This window comes from Acanthisitta chloris, unplaced genomic scaffold (genome assembly GCF_000695815.1).
Source record: "Acanthisitta chloris isolate BGI_N310 unplaced genomic scaffold, ASM69581v1 scaffold9941, whole genome shotgun sequence".
Lineage (NCBI taxonomy): Eukaryota > Metazoa > Chordata > Aves > Passeriformes > Acanthisittidae > Acanthisitta > Acanthisitta chloris.
Window position 1 is genome coordinate 1 of NW_008655452.1, and position 19,816 is coordinate 19,816.

A 19,816-nucleotide genomic window follows, 5' to 3' on the forward strand; every position below is an offset into this window, starting at 1 on the left:
ACCTGTCTCTCAAACCGAGACACACATTTATTTTTTTTTTCTCTTGGCTCCTAGGTCTCATGGAAAGGGCAGATTCCAGAGAAGCAGAAGGGAGTGAAGGTTGTTGCCTGTGTTCAGAGCAGTGAGTGCTGCACAAATGCTTCTAGTGGAAGACTGTAGGATCATGGAAGTCTAAAGTATCATGTCGCATTTCTGATCTTGCCACGAGGATATAATAATGTAAGGCATCCTTGAACCAGGTCACTGTTGCTGTGTCTTGTGGTTTCTTTCCAGATTCAAATCAGGAAGACTTCCAGCTAAGAGAGACTGAACTGCAGTGACTTGCTCCTTCTCCTGGATTTGGTCTCGTAGAGAGTTAATTTCTACCTGCTGCATTTCTATGATTTTCTCATTTTCCTCCTCTGCATTCAACCTCAAGACAGCTGGGCTAGACAGCCGTTCACTGGAGGGAGCTAGAAGGTAAAATCAGAGAGGACATAGCACAGTCACAAAGGTCCAGCTCATGCAGTTCTTTGGCATGAACAAGGGAAGGCATCTTTCAGGACTGAAGGAGTACATCTAAATGGTAAGATTCTGCTGTATTTAGCAGCTTCTACAATTAACATTACAATATAACAGGTCCCACCAGGCAGACAAGCTAGAATGATACATAGACAGTAATAGAATTGTTCACCAAGGACAAAAAGGGCTCCTGGAATGTGTAGTGACAATATGGAAAACATACAAGAAGGACAATTCACCTGTGTCTTGAACTGCTTTTTTTTTCTTGGTTGCATGAGCCACCTTCAGTTCTTGCTGCAGGTCATTAATTTCCTTAATCAGACTCACATTTTCCTGCAAAAACAATATGCCTGGTAAGGAAAAGCACGGGTGCTATCTGGCTGAGCAAGATATATCTTCATCTCACTGAGAAAGACACTGAACAGTATAGAATCAGTATCACAGGCAGAAGATACAGGGCAATCAGTACAGTACACAACATCTCAGATAAGGTCACAGTGGATTGACACAAACCATGAGAGTATTCAAACCACGTTAGCTCCATAAACTAATATTTGTTATGCTTTTACGACTGCAGCTGCACTCCAAGGTATCATCTTCCTTGCCATTTCCACAGGGAAGCTCAGAGCCCTTCCTAGACTGATCCAATTAATTCAGAATTAATGTGAAGAATTCCCATCTCTCCCTCCAGTGTGTATTATTTTGCTTTTCATTTGTCACAGTGTATTTGTTCATTTAAATTATCTGTATCTCCTTGCAGTTATTCAAAGCCCTGTTCATTAGTTCTGACAGACATCACTTTTCAACACCCATTCCAAATTACTAAGAAATATAGAAAGCATATAGAGACTTGAGAGACCTACTGCTACCATGGTGTTATGAGGAAAAGTTAGCCATGTATTCATCTTTTGTCCTTTTTTTAGTTAGTTTTCAGCCCCTAAAAGTTCAATCTTTAATTCAAAAGTACATTTTTTTAGTAGCCTACCATGAAGCACTTGCTGAAGAAGCTGTGAAAGTACCAGTATATATACTTTATCCACTGTTGCGACAGATTCAAAGGCTTCAGCAAAACCAGTGGGGGCTAATACTAGTGAAGGATGATAAAACAGTTTCTCATGATTCAAACACAGGAGCACCATTAACAAAATATTTTTTTTTCTGAATTCAGGAGAGAGAAGTGGAATTGTATATTTGCCTCTTACAAAGACAGTGAAATACCTTATCATATCTATAACTATGGCAAATGTTAAACAGCTGCCATCATACTTGAACCAAGAACAGCAACTATTTCAGCTACCTGTGGTGGGTTTTTTAGAAGTTTTGGAACTCAGCACCATTCCAGACCCTGGAACTTCACCATAAGTGGCTATATTTAAAAAATGATAAATGGCAATAAGGTATGCTTTGAGTGCCTCACATAATACCAGTCTCAAGCAGTAGGGAACCCACTAAAACAACAGGAGATTAACAAGGATTAATGAAATCTTCCCATGTGAAAGGTGTCTTCAAATCTTGGGGGATTTTTTAATGATAATTTTGATTGATAGAGATAATTATGTTGCCATAAGAGATTATGCAAAGCATATGATTCAGTTCCTTACAGTATACTTATGAAAGTATTGGCACCACACAACTGAAAACTGGATAATAACAAAGTTTACCACAACTATCTGTACATTGATGCACTCAAGGAGTTCAAGTTGGTAGCAATAACTCAAGGCCCTTGTGTGAGGCTGATTCTCAATACTTCACACCAAGACAAGTTCAGCAGCTGTGCCTTAGTTTCCCCTTAGCTGAAAGTCACTGACAGGAGGAAGACTGTGGGATGCATTAAGGTCTGAACTTGTTGGGCAAGAACAGTCATTCCTGCAGTGGTTATGTTGGCCTCTAAATGCAGCATGAGTTGGGTGTTCAGGCAGCCTGCTCTGGAAATATAACACTTTGTTGACTCTGATTTATTTAATTCAAGCCTTTAAATACAGATGAAATTTGACTCTATGCATTTATTCCAGAGCTTGATCCTGAAAGGAACACATGAAAAAGGTAAATTCCAATTCAAGATAATTTTATTTTGATCAACTTTCAGGGTGAGGTCACAGCATTTCAGTTTAGGTGTAATTTAGTCATAAGCATCTTTTCAATATCTCAAGGGCCTGTAAGGGATCCAGAGGGACTCTTTGTTAGGAACTGCAGTGATAGGACAAGGGGTAATGGATTCAAACTGAAGGAGGGAAAGTCTACGTTAGATGTGAGAAGAAAGTTTTTTACTATAAGGGTGGTGAGACATTGGAACAGGTTGCCCAGGGAAGCAGTGGCTGCCTCAACCCTGGCAGTGTTCAAGGCCAGGTTGGATGAGGCTTTGAGCAACCTGATCTAGTGAGGAGGTGTCCCTGCCCAGGGCAGGGGCAGGTGGGACTAGATGACCTCTAAGGTCCATTCCAACCCTTACATTCTATGATGATCTTCACAGGTTCAGTCCAAGTGATTGCATGCTGCTATCAAATGAAGATCTTGCTTTTGGTCTATTAGACAATGTAATACAGAGTATGTTGTATGAGGCAATCTGGGCTATGTGGAAATGTCTTGTTTGGTTTGCTGGGTGCTAGAAGGCTGCTGGTTGATACTGATAACATTTTTCTGAAGAGGCCTTCTCTCCAGGGAGATTAGCCTTTAATTCAATCTTCGCATTGGGACGGAATGCTTGCACTGCAGTGCAATGGCCATGGAATGGATTAAAATAAATGTTCATGGGAAAATTCATTGTCACAGGATGTTGTGGCAAAGAACCAATTGTTTCAGAAAAGGGATCAACCAAATGCACAGAGAATGAGCCCATCAAATGCAACTACATATGATGTCTGGATGCAATCTACAGCCTAGGAAGTCCCTATGGTGCTGACTATCACAGAGACAAGTAGGACATTTAGAAAAGATCATCCTATATGGGGGTTCAGTTTAAGCAGCATTACTTCAAGATTATTCAGTGTCTTTGTTCTTATGTATCCAAGTGGCAAAGGAGCCATTACAAATACAGAAGGCTGGAGGGAAAACTAATAGGTATACAACAAGTAACTTGCCAATTGTTAAGAATAATTAAAATTATTTTGACAGTTCTGATCATCTGTTGGAGCAGTCACTAGTGGGCTGTACCTATGAATAATCACTCAAAGAGGAACACATAGCTCTGAAAATGTAAGCACAACTGAGGAATAATAAAAATACAGGGCTAGAAGGCTGTCAAGATGTCATTTACATTTTCAAAGCAAGTCCTGATAGAAGTTTGTCTAAACTAGTCTTAAAAGCCTCCTGTGAAGGACTGAAAGACCATGATAATTCTTCCTGGCTGCAAAGTCTCATTAATCTACTGGACTTCAGAGAACTGCTTTTTCTTTGAAGAAATCAGGCTGGTTAGAATCTTTGATATCTTCATCTTCCAGATGTTTTATTAATTCAGTTTTAATCATCATTTCATGTTAGGCTTACTGATCCAAGACATCAAGTATTGTAATTATGAACACCATCTGTCACCCTATTTCAGCAAGGAAATTCTTCAGGTTATTTTCTGAAGCCATATCCTTTTGTGCCAAAGGAAACATCTAGCTCACAGAAGGAGTGAAAAAACTAGAATAGGGCCAGGGACAAAGACTGCTGCTGCCTAGCCCTGAAGAATCAAATTATGAATAAATAGCAAAGAACAGATGACTTAGGAGGGGACTGAGGTCTAATGATCCTGAGGAAGCATAATAAAGTAACAATGAAGAAAGGGCCAGGGAGGGGAAAAGGAAATGCTGACTGAGCAGAAGAAGATCATGGTAAGAAGAGACTAAAAAAGATGTCCTCCAGGGATATCTGGTGTGGAGTGTCAGATCCTCTCACTCCAGATGAAAACAAATTGGATCTTTGACTCTGCAGTCACGAGTTTACCTAGGCATATTCCTCATGTATTTCTGAACTTCTCTGAAAAAAATGGATGTTAAAAGCAGAAAGTTCTCCTGAATTCAGACCGGTAGGCACACGACTATGTGACTAAAGAAAGTAATGGTTTTTTATTTTCTTCCTCCAAAATTACTTCCTAAACATAGCAAATACAGCTTGACACTCAGACAGGGGCAAATAGACTATGATGTCAATTATAAATACTATTTGTAATAAAAAATAAGTACATTAATTACTTTAAAAATCTCCAGGCAGCAGAGGTTCCCTATCTCCTTTTAGATTGGGGAGTGGGAGATAAATGAAAATACCCACAAAATAACAGCAATTTCTGACTTCAAAGATCTTGCTCTTTTTGTTCAGAAAATTTAATGGAATTTCTGGCAAGGAACCCAGCCAAAATTGTTTCAAAGTCCTAAGAAACCATAACAGTAAGACTGCTAAGGTCTCTTGTGCAGTTGATTGCTTCGTTCCCTCTCCATACCACAAGGAAAAGGCTTCTTACCTGCAAGATGCGCATGTAAGCAGCTTGGTGCATTTCCTGATCCTTCACTGCCTTTTTTTTTAAAGCTGCCAAATCCCTCTCATGATACTCTTGCTGTTTCATGTACTGCTGCTGCAAATCTGTGTCTACTGATTCAGTCCCCACCTGAGAGGACACAGAATGTTGCCTCAGTAATTACACTACCAGACAAAATCATCTGCAAGGAGAAGGCAAAGGTCCTGACTCACCATGTCTGATTGTTGCACATACTTGGTGTAGAGTTCACAGATACAATATTTCATTTTTCTGGAATCTTGAATGAAGCCCACACAATTATGAAGATCTGCTTTAAATCGTTTTATGAGAGTTTCCATATTTTGCTTCTGCAAGAATGATGTAGTTACATTCTTATTTGGCTCATCAGAACACTCTATCATGTGTAATTTTCTAGAAAGTGTGGTGGAACTGGTGAAAATGCCAGCAGAAGGGGATGTCACCACTACATACTGAATAGCAGAGATACATTTTAGCAGTAATAATAAGGCAAGATACTTGCATTGGGTAATGTAAGTGCCAGCATCCAGAGATGGCTCCTGAAAAACTGTGGCTATTGCCCACTGTTCTTTCCCAAACACCCTACCTTCTTATTTAGAAAGAACATACCAACAGTTAACAAAAGAAGTCAAGGGACAAATCACATATCAGACACAGTAACAGCTTTCTGATTTCACATCGAGATTGCCTTCTCATTCTTTCTTAGTTTCTACCAGGCCCCTCTACCTGCTTCCTCACTCATGCATCACCTGCTAAGCTCCCCCACCTTCACCTGCAGTCCTCTGCCTCCCTCATGTCTGATGTGCTTGTCAAACAAGAGGTCCTTGACTCATTCATTAATGAGTCTACCCTTTATTTCATCCTCCTAATGCCTTGGTGCTATCCTACATGTTGCTCCTGTTTAGATCAAGTGTCTCCAGATTTCAAGCTCGGGCAGGAATGGGCAGTTAGGTAAGCATTTGCCTCACTGTTCTGATAAACCCAGGAGAATATGTGTTGACACATAAATAACTGGATTATTTTTAATATCAACTCTCTAACCTGGCTGCAGGCTTAGAAGTTTTCTGTCTTTGTTCCCACTGACCTCTCATGGTCCTTGGGCACAGTACCCCTGAAGTACTTGTTAGCTCAGATTAATGCTCCCACAGTGTTCTGTCCCCACAAATGTCATTCCACAGGACCTGTACAAGTGGCTGTGCCCCATACCTTCTGCCTCTCTCTGTGGATCTCACCATAGGTTGCCTTTAGTTTCTCTTGCAGTTGTGTGATGTTCAGCTTCAACTGTGTGCTCTCCTTGTGGAATCGTTCCAGCTCCCCCTCCATCTGAAAGGAAGCAGGAGGAGGAAATCAGAACTAAAACGAGACATGAAAAAACAACTCCTAACAGGAAAAACAGAGACTGGGAACAAAGACTTGAGGGAGAAGCGCCCCCTTCAGGTTGAATTACAAACCGAAAACGTCAATTTTGGAACAACATTGCCCTCTGTCAGAATATACAGAAACCACAACACGGAATATTCCTCTCCCTTCTGAGTTACATTCATTAAAATGATGCGATGTCCCTTCATTTCCTTGAGCTGAACTGGAGCTTTACTGTTCCATCTGAATAAAAATGTATGAGCTATAAATGAACAGTCAATACTGGAAAGAGTAAGGGCAACACTAAGTAGAACCTGATGCTGAAAAGAAACAAATGAATTGAAAAACTGTAGGTACATATGTAGAATACACAGGAAAAAAACAATTAGGGTATCACAGCATTTAATGGCATAAGATGGTGACCAGAAGAGACAACAGGGATTTCATCATGCTAGTCTGAAGTACACACAAATTGTTCATTAGTTTGCATGTTATTGAAGAGGCTACTGTTCTGCATAAACAGACTTATGAAAACTGAGTCACTGATTAGCTATGTCACCATAATCCTAGTTTGGCTGAGCTAAGGGTACATCTGTGGAGAGATGATACTAAGTTCCTATCATAAATAAGTTGCCTCAATGAATTTACTACAAGCTAAGTATGAATACATGCAAATTTCCCACATATCAGCTGATTAATATAATTTTTCCATGCACCTAACCCCTAAGCAGAATTGTTTCCACAAATCTGCAATTTTTCTGAGAGAAGTCCACTCTCTTTTCCTCCAAAACAGTAAAAGCAGTGTCTTGCAAGCCCTACAGGGTACATGGAAGGAAACCACATAAAGATAAGATCTATTTTTAAGCAAAATCTAGAATACTGAAACAGGAAGTTAAATAACTGTGTTGGTCCCTGGTAGCTTGTGATAAAAAATTAAATACCAGCTATTTTTATTAGCTCCAAAGATATTGGACCAGTGCTGTGTATCCTTGGAAAAAGTCAAGGAACAAACAGGATGGAATCTTTCATGGGACCTGTTGGGTCATCTTTGTATTCAGACAAAGGGCTTAGTAGCAGAGGCCAAATGAGAATGTTACCTCATGGATCTGTTTCTTCATTGTTTTAGCATCATTTTCACGTGACTCCATTTGCTTCTCAAGCTCCTCTATTTTGCAACTCAGTACAGACTTGAAATTTTGCAGTTCCTGGTTTTTCATTTTTAGGTCAGAGATATGTTTTTCCTGGAAGAAATCAGTACAGAGCTCTGAATCAGACCAGCACTCCCAAACAGATCCCTAGGACGAGGCACAAACATGGTAGAGGCAAAACCAACAGTCACACATCTAGCAGAAGACTGAACTTCAGCTGCAAGTCTACAGATTGAGTGAGAAGGGAGGGGAAAAATAATGCAGAGCCATCTAGAGATCCCATAACAGGGAACGAGAAACTCAATATGCTGAACCTGAGCTCCCCAAGGAAAACTTAGAATGTCAACTAAAAAACAAAATCTCAAATTCTTTAAGTTAAAACTGAGTTTCCAGTCATGCGATATGATCACAATAAATACTGTGAAAATAAATATTTGTATAAAATTAAGGGAGGTGATTTTGATCTCAGCCAACTGTCCAGTTTCTCACCTTGTCTAGGATAGTGTCAATTCTCTCTTTAAGCTCTGTCTTCAGTGCCAAGATGTCCTTCTCCAGTGACTTAATGGTGTCTTGCAGCTTCTGTTGTTCCAGTCTCATTTCCTCAGTATCCCTGTTTCGTTTCTTGAGCTCTTTCTGTAGGTTGTTCAACTAGAGAGGCAAAAAAAGTAAGAACTTAAGAGTTTCCAAAAGCTGTGCACAACTTAGCCATCCTATTCTGTAAGATACCCTGTAGACAGTGTGGGATAAAGGATATCAAACTACCATATGATGAAGGAGCATCACATCAGTTATGTGCCTGTAACTCAAAAGGGGGTTGAATATCCATTTTTGCTTTTTTCTGTATATTCTGATGTAATACTCACTGCAGTACAAGGAAGCAAGGAATTTGCATCCAGAAACAAGAAGGGTATGGATATTATACCCAAGAATCATCTGCAGAAAACACTCAATCCATGGAAAATTCTTTTAAGGTGGAAGGGTATCCAGGTCATAGCTCCTGGGTACTCTCAAAATCCCTGTCTCAGTTCCAAGATCTGTGAATTCAAGAATGTTGGAACCAATGAATGGTTCTGGACAAACTGTGAAGACCCATGAAGAATTTCCTGATGTCTAGAAGACAATGAAACTAAAGGCAGTACCATGATACTAGAGGGCATGAAAAGAACATCTCTGTTTTCACATAGATACTGATGGAAATGAAAGAAAAAATGTCCCTCTGACATCCTCAGGCAACTATAATACCCAGACAATAAAAGAGGTAAAAGATTTTGTGCCTCCTTAAAATTCCTAGTAAAACCAATAAAAAATGATGATGCATACAAAACACAGTGTTTATGACATCAAATGAAGCAGTAGAAGTATTTTACTAACAAAGCAATGCATTAGATCTCAGGAAAATTAAAAGGTTCATTTCTTTCCCATCATAGGATGAACAATGTTACTTATAATTTAAAACTATGTAGATAAAAGGATTTGTACTAATAAAAACACATCACCTTTATCATATCTCTCTAATCATATCAGTAACACAATCAGCACAGAGATGCTTCCTCTGCCCAAAGACTCTAAAACATTTAGACTAATGTAAGAAGGGGCTATTGGTCTCATATGAAATGCCACATATGTACAGACTAAATTAACAGACTAAATTGACATGGATTAATCACATTCAATCCTCAGCTATAGGTCTCTACATGCAGCTCTGGTACTACCACAGAATGAAAAATACCCTTTTATTCGTGACTCCTATTTCCCCTTTCAGTTGCAGGCTGGACTCTTTTCCTTCTGCGAGCTGTTTCTCATACTTGAGTTTGATTTCCAAGATTTCTTGGTCTCCATCTTCATAGATTTGTTTCACAGTTTCTTCATGTGCTTGAAGCTGCTTCTTTATATTCTCCTCTGCCTGCAGTTAAGGAAAGCAAATATTAGAGAAGACAACAGTAAGAGAACAATAAAAGAGAGGAAAAGTCTTTACTTGTAGCTGTGTTTCTCCTGGGAGGATCTATATTTAGTGGACTCTTCAATTGCAGCAACATCATTTAAGGTAATTTAATTTCTTAGGGGATTAAAGTAACTTTAAAAACTGGTAACATAGACTTCAAATTTTATTGTATAAATAATTCTTAAGACTTGAATGTTTCAAGTTAGGAACCTGGCCCAAACAGTAACCTCAGCAAACTTGTTCTGCCTGCAGAAATCACAAACCAGTAACACTTGAGATCATTTAAAATTGCTGTTTCCGATGCATTAGGACAAATAACCGCTCAGGTTTGTCTCAGTTTCTGTATGCCTCTCTTCCCACACTCTCTTCAAATTGGTATTGCAACACAGCACTGCAAACAGTAATGTTGGATAGGATTTATTTACTCTAGATATGTAAGTATTTGTTATCTGCCTGCCCTTTGTCAAGCCAAGTCTTTGACCTCAATGTGCAGGAGTTTTTGAAGCACTCAGGGTATTTACTTTTGTTCCCCAAATTATGCAGGTAGGAACCTAAAGGACTCAGGAATTTAATTCACCATTTAAAAAAAGTTATCTCTTCACTGGAACAACATGATTAAATCCTTCTTCAATTACAGCTGAAGTATAATCTAAGCCACATTAATAAACAGGTGTTCCTAGATTTAGGAGAAATGGAGACAAAGCTGAGAATGTCCTAGGATATTAATCTTAGCAGGTTACTTACTCAAGTTATGAAGCCCAGAAAAGTTAGTAACTCAGTGGCATTTTCCTCATTACTGTTCTACCTGTCAACGTATTTTCCCAAGGTTACAGGCAGATCAGGATTTGCATGGAAGATGCCAACCTCTCCTCTCCTAGAGAACATGTTACTACAGTTGAAGATAAGCTTGGTCAACAGACCAAACCATAAATCACATTTCATACCTGTTTCAGCAGAACAGATTTCTCTTTAAGTTGTTCTTCATAATATTCTCTTAGTTCCTCCACAGCCCTGTTTTTGCTTTCCTTCAGATTGTGCAATTGTTTATCATATTCCTCCTCCATCTCCTGGGATTTCAGTTGCAGCTCCTGGTATTTCTCATTACCCATTAAGAGTTTCTGATTACTGTCAGACTCTGTTAACAAGAAACATATAGAATGGATAAAACAAATAGAAAAGAGAGGTGAATCCTACCCTTTTACAGTCATCACTGTCTTATTCTTACTGTCTTTTTGGCAGATGGTTGCAATAAATTATAGTAGAAGCACTTCATCACTTTCTTCATCAGATATACAGCGGTTTTAGACTCTATGGCCACACAAAATTGACAACTAATCTAGGCATTCCCTTGAGATGGCAACTATGGCAGAGGTGTATAAGCTCAACTGTTACAAAGTATGAGCAGGCAATGGACTCATTCATGGGTGGACTTGCTCTTTGGTATTAATTTGCAGTATTTTTATCTTGATCATGAATCTGGGGCCCAGGTCTTTCCATGCTGTGTGCACTGTACATTAGCCTACTTGCTCAACTGTATGACTTCACTATTCTTGCACAGTGAGCTATAAAATAAAGAAGTTACCAATCTCAAGAACCAAACCTCTAATATACATGTGCCCATGTGCATGTTCTAATCATGGGCATGTGTGTGGTGCAGATGAGACAAATGTTTGGTCTGCAATACCTATATGACATTTTTCCTTGTACTTCTAGTCTAGTAGTTCCTCCTTGTCACATTACTTGCTATTAATCTAAAGCATTTCCTCCAGATTCTAGTTGCAAACACTTGTTATAGTCTAACCTAGCTGTTGCACCACCCTGGCTTGTTTATTCATCAGCTCAGACAGTTGCAACTGGTGTTGTAGCTCCTGTTTTTCTTTCTCTGCCTGTAAAATCTGGGGGGAAAAATAAGAAAAATACATTTTAATTTAAAACTAGGCAAATAAATGTCCAGATGGTTAGTAGTCTTCCTTGTGGTGGAGAGTATATACATATCAGAACCATGTTTGAATTCTCTCACCAAAATTCCAATGCCATGTGTCACTAATAGAAGTTTCCCCAGAGATTAGTTTGCTATGACAAGTTACAAAACCATGGAAAGCTAAGGGAAAGTAGTAAAAAGAGTTGATATAATGCAGGGTAATGTAAAATCTTAGTCTAACAAGCAAAGTTGGTGAGCTACAAAAGCTTCCACTCCATTCTGTGTGCTTGCTTGAGGAGAATTTGCAGTTCCAGAAATTGTTGTCCAGATATTAAAGATCAAGCTGCTTCTGGCCTCACTTGAAGCAATTCTGAGGTCCTAAAACACTGGACATTTGCATAGTATGAGATAAGCAAGAGAGAGTTTTGAATGCCATTTGCTTGAAATCTCTGACTACTACTAAATCTGAATTAATCTTCTAAAAAAAGCACAAAGAACTGGAGCAAGAAAATGGGTGAGAAATTTCCCAGAAAAGCTAGGAATTGTACCATAGGTACAACTTTCTTGCCTTCTCCTTAGAACAACTGCACGGGTCTTGCATAAGCAGAAATATTCTACTTTTCTAATGGATACAACTAGAAAGGCTATCCCCAAGCCTGTCCAAGGCTGTTGTTCAGTTTAATCTTAACATGCACTGATACTTGGACAGGAAGCACAACCTGCCTGCCTAGAAAACCTTTACTGACCTTTTGCATTTGCTTGCAAGCCTATTATCAACAAACATATAGAATTTTCAGTATGGCAGAGATTATTACAACTCTATAGCCAGTGCAACTTATCAAAAGACCTGAAGAACTGCAGAAGAAAAACAGCACAGATAAAACACAGGCAGAGGAATCTACAAGAAGTGAAATGGCTTTCTTGTGCAAGGTTCAGTTGTACAAAAAACAAGAAGGAAAATAGAAAGGTTAAAACTCAGCTTATTTAAATGAAAAAAACACATTGAGAAAAGCCAAAGAGTCTGAAGAACTACTTGAAGAAAATACTAAAATGATAAATTAAACTTCCTCAAAAAATAAAAATCAGAAACCTACTAGAACATCTGTAGGGCCAAAAGACAAAAAGTTGTAAGAGGAGCACTTGAAAATTACAAGACTGTAAAATACTAAAACCAGTAAATAACTTGGCAAGCTTTCATACTAGAATCCTTTTTTATGTGGAGTCAAACTGAAATACTGCTTGAAGGGACTATGTGCAACTCAACAAAATAAGCAGTAACAAATCACCATGACAGGTGATGGTAAAGCTCAAAAAGAACATGAGGTCGACAGAATTGAATCATGTGACATGTAATCTCTTACATAAAACCTTCTTACTGTGAGAGAATTGCTACTGGATCACTTGCCTTCTAAAGCTACAAAGGTTCTAGAAATATAGTAAAGTACAGGTCAGAAATCCAGTGTGTGCCCCAGACAGATGGACAGAATAGAACAAATAGACACAGCTAAATAAGACACTGGGAAGAATTATTGTAGCCTTTGCCTTTCAGGGAAGTTCTGCTTCATGACCACAGAGAAATCAATAAGCACATAAATAGAAGAGATCCTGAGAACATATTTTGCATCTCTTTTTGAAAAACATACAAGACACCTCAGCAGATGTTCTTAAAAAATCTAAGCAGACAGGACAGAAAGCATAACTGGCAGATCCTGCGGCAGCTGCAACCCCATATGCAAAGGAGCTTTTAAGGCACAATCCCATTTCTGCTCATGGGTGAAATGGCTTACTGATCCTTGCTCTCAGGCAGTATTTGTTGTACTGTTTTTATGTGAAGATACAGGATACCTAGGAGAAGTCTTGCATCCCCTTGTACCTGTAAGATACTTGACTCAGAGGCAGATTCATGCTTTACAAATATCAAGAACATCTCTATTGGGAAGGAATGATTCATTTTTTCAAAAGCTTTATGGCACATACATATGTAATGCAAGCTTGAATTCAACTCTTCAGTGAAAGATTTCATGGTATTTGGTTCTGCAATATGAATCATACCTCGTGTTTGGTTTTAAGGGAGTGTATTTCCTGAGTGAAAGTATCTTCCAATGCCTTTATTTTTCCATTATAGTACATGTCCCTGAGTTGTAGCTCATAATCATATTCTGTCTGTAGATCTTTCACATCCATCTGCAGGTCTAGCATTGCCTGAGTCTGGTAGGACATGGATGAGAAGACAGTTTTAACAGAGAGAATATTTGCCATTAGCAACAACTTGTTAAGGATGTTTTATTTACATGCATATATTTATGAATGGCAGCCTTTGCAGAGAATTTTCAGACAGACAGACCACAAAGTTCCAGAAGTGGGAGTCCTTTGTTATCTTACAACAATGTTTATAGAAATGCAGCTTCTGACTTCTCTACTCCATTAAAAGTGATTTCAAGACGTGAGGGAAAGTACTTAGGGAAAAGTCTAAACCACACACACACTGTACAATGCTCTTTCCATATTAACAAACAGCTGCAGCTATTTGCTGAACTTCTTTTCGTGATAAAAGCCATGCAAGTCACAAACATCACTCAAATGTACACTAGGAATCCTAAGGTTTATGTTCACAAGCTGCTCTTCCTACCTTCTGTTCTATATCTGATCTCATGATCAGCACTTCCTCGGCATACTCCACTTCCTTCTCCAATTTCAGTGTCCCACCTTCTTTATGATACATTTTCCAGATAAATATACAGCCATCCTCTGAGACAGTCAGTAGAAATTCGTCATCATTTGTCACTGACATCTTAGAAGGTAGAGACAACAAAACAATAGAAGAGACACAGAAGAATGGAGACACAGTTTCATTTTATACCAAATTTTTCTCCCCACCCACATACTCTCTTCATTTCTATCACAAAAAGTCAAGTGGAAATAATAACATAGCCCCACTACCAACATTTTGGGTATGTCTTCTACTCTTGTTCCAACCTGGTTGAAACAATAAGGGAAAAGAAAGAAAAGAAGAACATGTGTAGACATTGGATCTGTTTCTGCCCTCAGTCATAGGAAGATATTTTAAAACCTGGTACAAAAAAGACCTTCTAGAGAGTTACAGCACAGAGAGGCAACTTATGTGACAATTCTAAAGGTGTCTAGAATTTTTCTTTGAGAATTTGCTTGAGCAACAGATAGCTAAATGTTTTCTTTTGAAACTGCAACTAAGCTCACCAAGAACTATCTAGTAATAGCTACCGTCACCTCCTCCAGATCCCTTGTGGCTGCATGGCCTGGCATAGAATACTTGGGAGCTGATACAGCTTACGAGCAAGGTGAAAGGAGAGTTCCCATAACTGAAGCTCATATTCTAATGTTGAACAGTGCAACTCTTAGTCAAGGTGCTGTTGTTGACAGTGATACTTAAAATACCAAAATTATGGCCAATTTTAACAAGACAGAACGTGTGACTTCCTGGAGAATGGGGATCTATCCGATCATACTGAGGGAACTGGCAGAAGTGCTCACCAAGCCCCTCTCAATAATTTGTCAGCAGTACTGACTTACTAAGGAGGTCTCAGTTGACTGGAAGTCAGCAAATGTGATGCCCATCTACAAGAAGGGCTGAAAGAAGGAAGGATCCAGAGAACTACAGGCCTGTCAGCCTGCTACCTTGGTGCCAGAGAAGATCATGAAGCAGGTCATCTTGAGCACCACCAAGCAGCATGTACAGGACAACCAGGAGATAAGATCCATCCAGCATGGGTTTATGAAAATCAGATCCTGCTTGATGAACCTGTTGTCCTTCTGTGACAAAGTGACCCACTTAATGGATGAGGGAAAGGCTGGAGATGCTGTCTAACTGGACTTTAGTGAAGTCTTTGACATCATTTACCACAGCATTCTCTTGGAGAAACTGGCTGCTCATGGCTTAGATGGGCAGAAATAGTGTGGTCAGCAGGACTAGGGAAGGGATTGTGCCCTTGTACTCAGCACTGGCAAGGCCACACCTCAGGTACTGTGTCCAGTTCTGAGCCCCTCATGACAAGAAAATACATTGAGGTGCTGGATTGTGTCGAGAAAGGAATAGAGCTGGTGAAGGGTCTGAAGAACAAGTCTCATGAGGAGTGGCTGAGGGAGCTGCAGGTGTTTAGCCTGGAGAAAAAGAGATTTAGGGCAGACCTTATTGCTCTCTACAACTACCTGAAAGGGGGTTGTAGCGAGGTGGGGATCAGCCTCCTTTCCCAAGTAACAAGTCATAGGACCTGAGAAAATGGCCTCAAGTTGCACTAGGGGAGGTTCAGATTGGATATTAGGAAAACATTCTTCAAGACGGTTGGCCACACTGGAACAGGCTCCTCAGGGAAGTGGCGGAGTCACCATTTCTAGAGGGATTTAAGAGATGTGTAGATAGGGCACTTAGGGACATGGTTTAGAGTGGATGTGGCAGTGCTGGGAGTTAATGGTTGGACTTGATGATCTTACAGTTTTTTCCAATTAAAAGGGTTCTATGACACTGTGATTCTATGATAATTTTATCTTCCTTTTTCCAGAAAGAGCTGTATCAAAGTTCTCCATCAGACATTTGCCATGTTTCGTAACCTGGTGCAAGCCAGTTTTTAGCCAACAGCTTATTCCATCACATTTCTAGAGACAGGACTTCTATGAATGCTGTAATCATTCTCCACGTGCAGGCTCAACCTTAGTTTTAGCATATTATGCTACGAAATGGGAAGGAGAATCAGCCCTAAAGGTATCACAGGGAGAAGAAACTACAGTGTTACCTTTGTAACAGCACCTGCATGGGCCTGATACTCGCTGAAATCCATCGTCAGAGTTAATGGGTACTTCATAGCTCGAATTGTCCCCAGAGATGTACCAACAAATACCATGGACCCAGAATGAGAAACAGCTACAGCAGTATAAACAACACCATGAGCAGGTACTTCATGCTGGATCTAAAAATAAAACCAACAACACAAAATCCTCACATTACAGCAAGTATTTGATTATGTACTGCAGGAGCAATTGTCATACTTCTGCCTGCAGCAAGTAATGCAGTTAAAAGAATCTACAGGCCCATAGGGATAAAGCCATGAAGAGTAATTAGTATTAAGCTTTATAGATATGCAGTATTAAAATTTCAAGCCAAGTTTGACACGTTGATCACTTCTGAAAGATGTAATGGTTATCACATACAATTTTCCACATTTCTGGACAAAAAAAAAAAAAGTATGTAGCCCACAGCAGTAGATGTGATACACTTGTATGTCAGCAAGCATTTGAGACAATATTGCCTAGTTAATCTGTTAGCTGGATTAGAAGACTTCTAGGTAAATCCAAGTAAAGTTACAAAAAGTACAAAACTAAAACAAAATTTCACGTTTCATGGTAAAGGACGTATGAACACAAGAAAATTGTGATTAAATACCACAGCTCTGAAAACCAGACCAATTCCTACTTACCAAAAGGATGATAAGGAAACCAAAGCACTAGAATACTCCCCAGAGAATTTAGCAAAATCCCAGAGTGCTTGTTAACTCACCGAAGACTCTGAAATTTCTTTGAGAGTTTGGTCAGATCCAACAGCAAAGATGATTTTGGCATCAGAAGACAGGGCAATACTGCTGTAGATGCAGGACTTGAGTACACACTCTGACTCTCTTTTACCTGTCAACAAGTTCCACTCATACACAGAACCATGTGTGTCACAGGAGACAATCTTAGTGTCATCTGCATTCCATTTAACTGCATGTATCTGGCAAAAGCAAAACACACCAATGAGCTTGATGTGTATTTACAGACATACAGCATGGAGTAATTTTACTGCTACACCCACGACAACTTTGGAATCATACTTCAAAGTCTTGCTTAAAAAACCCTACATGTTTCTCAACTAATTCTATTTTAGCATTAAAACCACCCCACAAAATCAGTAAGAACTACTTCATGAACACACTGTCAGGAAAAAGTTAATTTCAGTACTGAGTAGTATATTCTATTTTTATAATTTATTATGGGGATATTTTTCCTGGTCGAGTTTCCTGCAAATCATTCACCTTCAATTTAAGGACAGGCTTTAGATGTACCTAAAGCATGCACATATTGCCTTCTGATCAAAGAAAACTGAGTTTTGTATTTCTATTCTTAATTTTGGGCTCATTTCAGACCCAAAATTATATTTTACCTCTTCAATTATCAACTAGTTAATATGTGAATGACTTGTATTGCATAGCATTTGTCTACTAACCTTCCCACTATGTCCTTTCAGATAATTAATATTCTCAAAGGTGATGCTGGAATAAATTTGAATCACATTTCCATTAACTGCAGCAAAAAGATGGCCTCCATTACTGAATGAGCACTACGGAAACAACATAACTTACATTACTTACTGTAGATAGAGTGGATAAAAACATTAATGCATCAAATTTCAACGGCATCATCTAATATCACATTGTTACATAGAAAGAAAACTCCATTACATAATTAGCCCATTATTGCTTTCTTAATTGGTGCTTTCCCCTGTAAAATTCAGCCCTTGAGTATTTCTGAGCAAACTACTCCTTTCTGCTGCTTCCCAGGTCCACAGTTATGCATCAGCCTCTGAGCTTGTTTTCTGATAGCCAGAATCCATTTCCCTAGGCTTTGCAATCCTAAATCCTACTAGGATGTATTGGAGAAGTTTCTGTCTTCTCTCATGTTCTTCACCACTCTGCTCCCTATAACTCTCCAATCCCAATTTTGTACCACTCCTTACCTCTTCACACTTTCTCACAGCAAACTCCTTGCAAACATGCAAGTCCTCATACAGCAGACTTATAAATCGGAGTTTGTCAGAAAACCCAACCAAGCAGAACAGGCCAGTGGGATGAAGTGACACTGCGTATGCTTCCTCATGGTATTCCTTACACAGCTCCAAAGTGCTGAAAGAGAAAACCATTGTGCAGTCTGGAACAGTACAAACTCCCAATGCACACTTGACAGGACATTATCTGGCCGAGCAAGGACATCTGCTGCTGCAATCCTACTCTGCCTTGTCCTTGAGGAAACAGGTTGTTATTCAGCTAAGTAATGATCACACAGATGTTACAGGAAACTTTCTGGTTCACAGAGAAAGTGTGGAAGATACAAAAGGAAATCCTTGTGTACTGTAATATAATGAAGTAGGCAAATGCTGATTGCAAACCTACAGAAACATCTCTTGAGATTTTTTTCCCTCTCTCCCTCCACAGAGCCTTAAAAGCTGGAGTCATTTTGCTTAAGAACTATTGCTAAGAAGCAGGAGATGGGACAACAGTATCTTAAGACAAAGCTCAATAAAACTTTCCTGAGGATTTTTTTCCAAAACCCAAGAAGTCTGACACAAAAATAGCAGAATAGAAAAGGCTTTGGATCCTTTTGGCACTGTTTTTAAAGGCACTGCATATTCATACTCCCCAAATCATGTCAGTAAGACCATTCACATCCCACACTACACAAGAATTTTACCAGAACAACACTCTCATTCATATAAGATTGCTGCTGCTGCCTGCTAAATACAATATACAAAAAACCAAGGGATAATAACAAAGAGAAACAATACTTCACTTTTTCTTGTAATTCCAGATGCGCACAGATTTATCCAGGGAACAAGTAGCAAGAATGGGTTTCCAAACACAGATGTCCAGACCAGTGATTGAATCAGAATGCAATGGGAAATTCAGATATGCAAAATAAGATGTCTTCTCCTGCAAAGCAATGAGAACATTAACAAATCACAAATATTTCATTGCAGGCAGTAAGTCAGATACGAAATCTATAATGAGTCTTTGCATACAGTAGTAGAATAGATTTGAGGAAATCACTTTATCCTTTACTGCACTGGTCTGAACACACCAATGTTAAAAATGTAGCAATGTTAGTTTTAACTTTGTAAAAAATAATCAAGAAAAGTGATGCAGGGGAGACATAAGCTACATAGCTCTCATACACTAGCAAGAGCAGAACATAATGGCAGGTATAAAAAAAAAAAAAGGGTAAGTCAGATAAAACTGGACCTGCAAGAATTCAGTTAAGACCTTCTGGTTATGGAGATATTTTAAAAAATCAAGTGCTGAGTGATAAGCAACTTAACCTGGATGTTTATGTACCACATGCTGGAAGTGAAGCACCAATAAAATTTCAGGCTGCATGAGAAAAAAAGGATCAGTAACTATAACCCCCCATTCCTGTGAAGATCTTTCCATACGTATTTAACATATACATTTATCTCTTGACTTCGCATTATTTTATTCCTTCAGAGTGGGGAAGATTTTCATTATGTTTGTCTTTCACAAAGAGGTTTCACTTCTAATTAGGACTTCAACAACTATTACTTTAGAGTAACATGAGATTCGCATGGCTGTTCCACCTCCATCACTGCATGAAAGTTTCTATATATCACAGCAGAGCATAAACTACTCCAGTTACACAAAAAATATCTCTGTTAAAGCCTTTCTTAAGTGGGTCAG

The 19,816-nt window shown here is 39.0% G+C and overlaps 1 protein-coding gene across 1 annotated transcript in view; it reads right to left on the reverse strand.

The window, feature by feature from the left end:
• Positions 1 to 240: 240 nt before the first annotated feature.
• Positions 241 to 19,816, reverse strand: part of CFAP57 (cilia and flagella associated protein 57) — a 21,570-nt gene continuing 1,994 nt past the window's right edge. Inside the window, exons 4-20 of the mRNA XM_009083908.1 lie at positions 18,915 to 19,054; positions 18,085 to 18,250; positions 17,575 to 17,688; positions 16,870 to 17,082; positions 16,109 to 16,282; positions 13,972 to 14,133; positions 13,395 to 13,550; positions 11,223 to 11,316; positions 10,366 to 10,556; positions 9,209 to 9,382; positions 7,969 to 8,127; positions 7,429 to 7,572; positions 6,179 to 6,295; positions 5,167 to 5,301; positions 4,940 to 5,083; positions 741 to 834; positions 241 to 452 (exon numbers count right to left, since the gene is read on the reverse strand). Of these exons, the coding sequence (XP_009082156.1) occupies positions 241 to 452; positions 741 to 834; positions 4,940 to 5,083; positions 5,167 to 5,301; positions 6,179 to 6,295; positions 7,429 to 7,572; positions 7,969 to 8,127; positions 9,209 to 9,382; positions 10,366 to 10,556; positions 11,223 to 11,316; positions 13,395 to 13,550; positions 13,972 to 14,133; positions 16,109 to 16,282; positions 16,870 to 17,082; positions 17,575 to 17,688; positions 18,085 to 18,250; positions 18,915 to 19,054 (2,589 nt within the window). The remainder of the gene's footprint in view (positions 453 to 740; positions 835 to 4,939; positions 5,084 to 5,166; positions 5,302 to 6,178; positions 6,296 to 7,428; positions 7,573 to 7,968; positions 8,128 to 9,208; positions 9,383 to 10,365; positions 10,557 to 11,222; positions 11,317 to 13,394; positions 13,551 to 13,971; positions 14,134 to 16,108; positions 16,283 to 16,869; positions 17,083 to 17,574; positions 17,689 to 18,084; positions 18,251 to 18,914; positions 19,055 to 19,816) is intronic.